Consider the following 2,526-nt stretch of genomic DNA (forward strand, 5'->3'; position numbering starts at 1 on the left):
TATCCAATGACCTCAATATACAATTGTATTCTTTACACCTTTAATAATACCCTTTGGAGGGCTAATTAACACATTTGCTCCAACACAATCACGATGTAGCCCCATTAATTAAGTGCTAATTATGATGACATCACGACAAGACAGACAAATCCCACCCCTAATCACTTGAGCACCTATATAACGAAGCCGGAATGGGCTGTGAAATTCACACCATTGTGGATATTGACACAGACAATATGGAATTGAAATCGATGGATACGGTGGAGATGCCCATTTTTGGGAGCACTCTGAAGCTAATGAAGTTCTGGTCATATCTGTTCGTTCACAACTGGCGCCGCTATGTCGCAATGGCTCCGTACGTTATAATCAACTGTACTCAGTATGTGGATATATATCTGAGCACCGAATCCTTGGACTTTATTATCAGAAATGTATACCTGGCTGTTTTGTTTACCAACACGGTGGTCAGAGGTGTATTGTTATGCGTACAGCGGTTTAGCTACGAGCGTTTCATTAATGTTTTAAAAAGCTTTTACATTGAGCTGTTGGTGAGTACGAAAGATTATCTCAAAAATACATATTGCATAAATGCAGTTTTAAAGCAATCAGATGACCCCACCATCAACCTTTTGGTGGAGGAAACCACGCGCCTATCAGTTTTCATTAGTAGGATTAATTTATTAATGGGCTGCTGCACTTGCATTGGCTTTGTTACATATCCAATTTTTGGATCGGAAAGAGGTGGGCTTTACAATTTCCTTAGATGATTTCATTGTCTAGTTATTCTCTTCCAGTTCTGCCATATGGCATGTATTTGCCCACTATTGATGAATACAAATACGCATCACCCTACTACGAGATTTTCTTTGTGATTCAAGCCATTATGGCTCCAATGGGGTGTTGCATGTACATACCCTACACAAACATGGTAGTAACATTTACCCTTTTCGCCATTCTCATGTGTCGAGTATTGCAACATAAGTTGAGAAGCCTAGAAAAGCTGAAAAATGAACAAGTACGTGGTGAAATTATATGGTGCATAAAATATCAATTGAAATTATCCGGGTAAGCTTTTCAGGAATTGTTTTTAAAGTCTTTTAACATTTTAAAATACAGATTTGTGGACGCAATGAATGCCTTGAACACCCATCTTCATTTGGTTGAGTTCCTTTGCTTTGGTGCCATGCTATGTGTTCTTCTTTTCTCCTTGATAATTGTGAGTGGTGGGGAATTCACAGAAATCCAATTTTTATTGTTATTACCCCATTCGACAGGCTCAAACTATTGCTCAGACCGTCATAGTCATCGCATACATGGTAATGATATTTGCCAACAGTGTGGTCCTCTACTACGTGGCCAATGAACTATACTTCCAAGTAAGAGTTTTCCTCCCACTTTCTTTTAAATTTTTGTATAAGTATGGCATTTCGCAGAGCTTTGACATTGCCATTGCTGCCTATGAAAGCAATTGGATGGACTTTGATGTGGACACACAAAAGACTTTGAAGTTCCTCATCATGCGCTCACAAAAGCCGTTGGCGGTGAAGCCTTATAGACATTTACTCAGTTATGTCCTATTGCTAACCAGTATTTTCTCTTCAGATTCTGGTTGGTGGCACCTATCCCATGAACTTGAAAATGCTTCAGTCACTACTGAACGCCATTTACTCCTTCTTCACCCTTCTGCGTCGCGTTTACGGCTAAAAAACATTCGCTTACAAGGTTATCCCCTCATTGGTGGAACAATTGACACAATTGATTGCATTTTAGCAGCAAATGTTCCTCTCAAAGGATATTGTGGAAGGGCAAATGCGGTGCAATTGGATTGTTGCAAATGCATTCGAGGCAACTGCAACACGTCTCCGAAATATTCGAAAGGAGCGACCAACGAAATAAACTATAATAAAATTGCTTCTGTTGGATCCTTTGTTGGCTTTTCGACCACATCTTGGCTGGCAGTTGACCACGAGCGCTTCCTTTTGTTGTTGGCTCATTGTTATGCCCGGCACGTGCCATTCAGATAACTTCTATTTAAGCAAATATAAATCTAAAGTGTGCTAAATTAGATTAAAATGTTCTCGTAAAATAAACGTTGTCCAGTCTGCCGCCAGCTGATACAGGGATTCTAGGACCAAGGAGCCACCTAACATTATTGTGTACGAAATTGCTTACAAATTCCCGCTCTGAGTGCCAAGTAAGCCAAATTGTTAATTAATGCTGGAAATTGGAAACTCCGTAATTTATCCCCAATGAGGTCATTGTATAGATGTGCGGGGGTGAGAAGTTTTGTTTCTTTGTTTTCGAGAGCACGAAAAGGATTCTTTAAGTAAGGCAATCCACAATAATATATTATTTTATAAAAGATAATAAGAAGGCTTCTTTATAAGGTTTTTATATAATCATTGTAAAGTTCCTTTGGTTATCTTCCACCTTGTTTAGTCTTACCAAATATTTGTCACGCCGTGTTTCTCCCTTCATTTAAATACCTTTACTTGAAGTGAAGCCCCCATAAGTTGCTAGCATTAT

General features: G+C 39.1%; 1 protein-coding gene across 1 annotated transcript; it reads left to right on the forward strand.

The window, feature by feature from the left end:
- The first annotated feature begins 236 nt into the window (after nt 1–236).
- On the forward strand, nt 237–1,704 carry LOC117150423 (odorant receptor 30a). The gene is made up of 7 exons (XM_033317297.1): nt 237–548; nt 603–741; nt 795–1,065; nt 1,117–1,216; nt 1,275–1,376; nt 1,434–1,541; nt 1,603–1,704. The coding sequence occupies exons 1-7, from the start codon at nt 237–239 to the stop codon at nt 1,702–1,704; spliced, it is 1,134 nt and encodes a 377-aa protein (XP_033173188.1).
- The last annotated feature ends 822 nt before the right edge of the window (nt 1,705–2,526 follow it).

The sequence above is a fragment of the Drosophila mauritiana genome, chromosome 2L (assembly GCF_004382145.1).
Source record: "Drosophila mauritiana strain mau12 chromosome 2L, ASM438214v1, whole genome shotgun sequence".
In the NCBI taxonomy this organism is placed as follows: Eukaryota; Metazoa; Arthropoda; class Insecta; order Diptera; family Drosophilidae; genus Drosophila; species Drosophila mauritiana.

What these genes read in the sequence shown, in the direction of transcription:
- LOC117150423 (XM_033317297.1), top strand. Translation starts at nt 237, where the DNA reads ATGGAATTGAAATCGATGGATACGGTGGAGATGCCCATTTTTGGGAGC. An exon ending in TTCTTTTCTCCTTGATAATT is followed by an intron (nt 1,217 to 1,274) that starts GTGAGTGGTGGG and finishes CCCATTCGACAG; the next exon opens with GCTCAAACTATTGCTCAGAC. An exon ending in CCAATGAACTATACTTCCAA is followed by an intron (nt 1,377 to 1,433) that starts GTAAGAGTTTTC and finishes GGCATTTCGCAG; the next exon opens with AGCTTTGACATTGCCATTGC.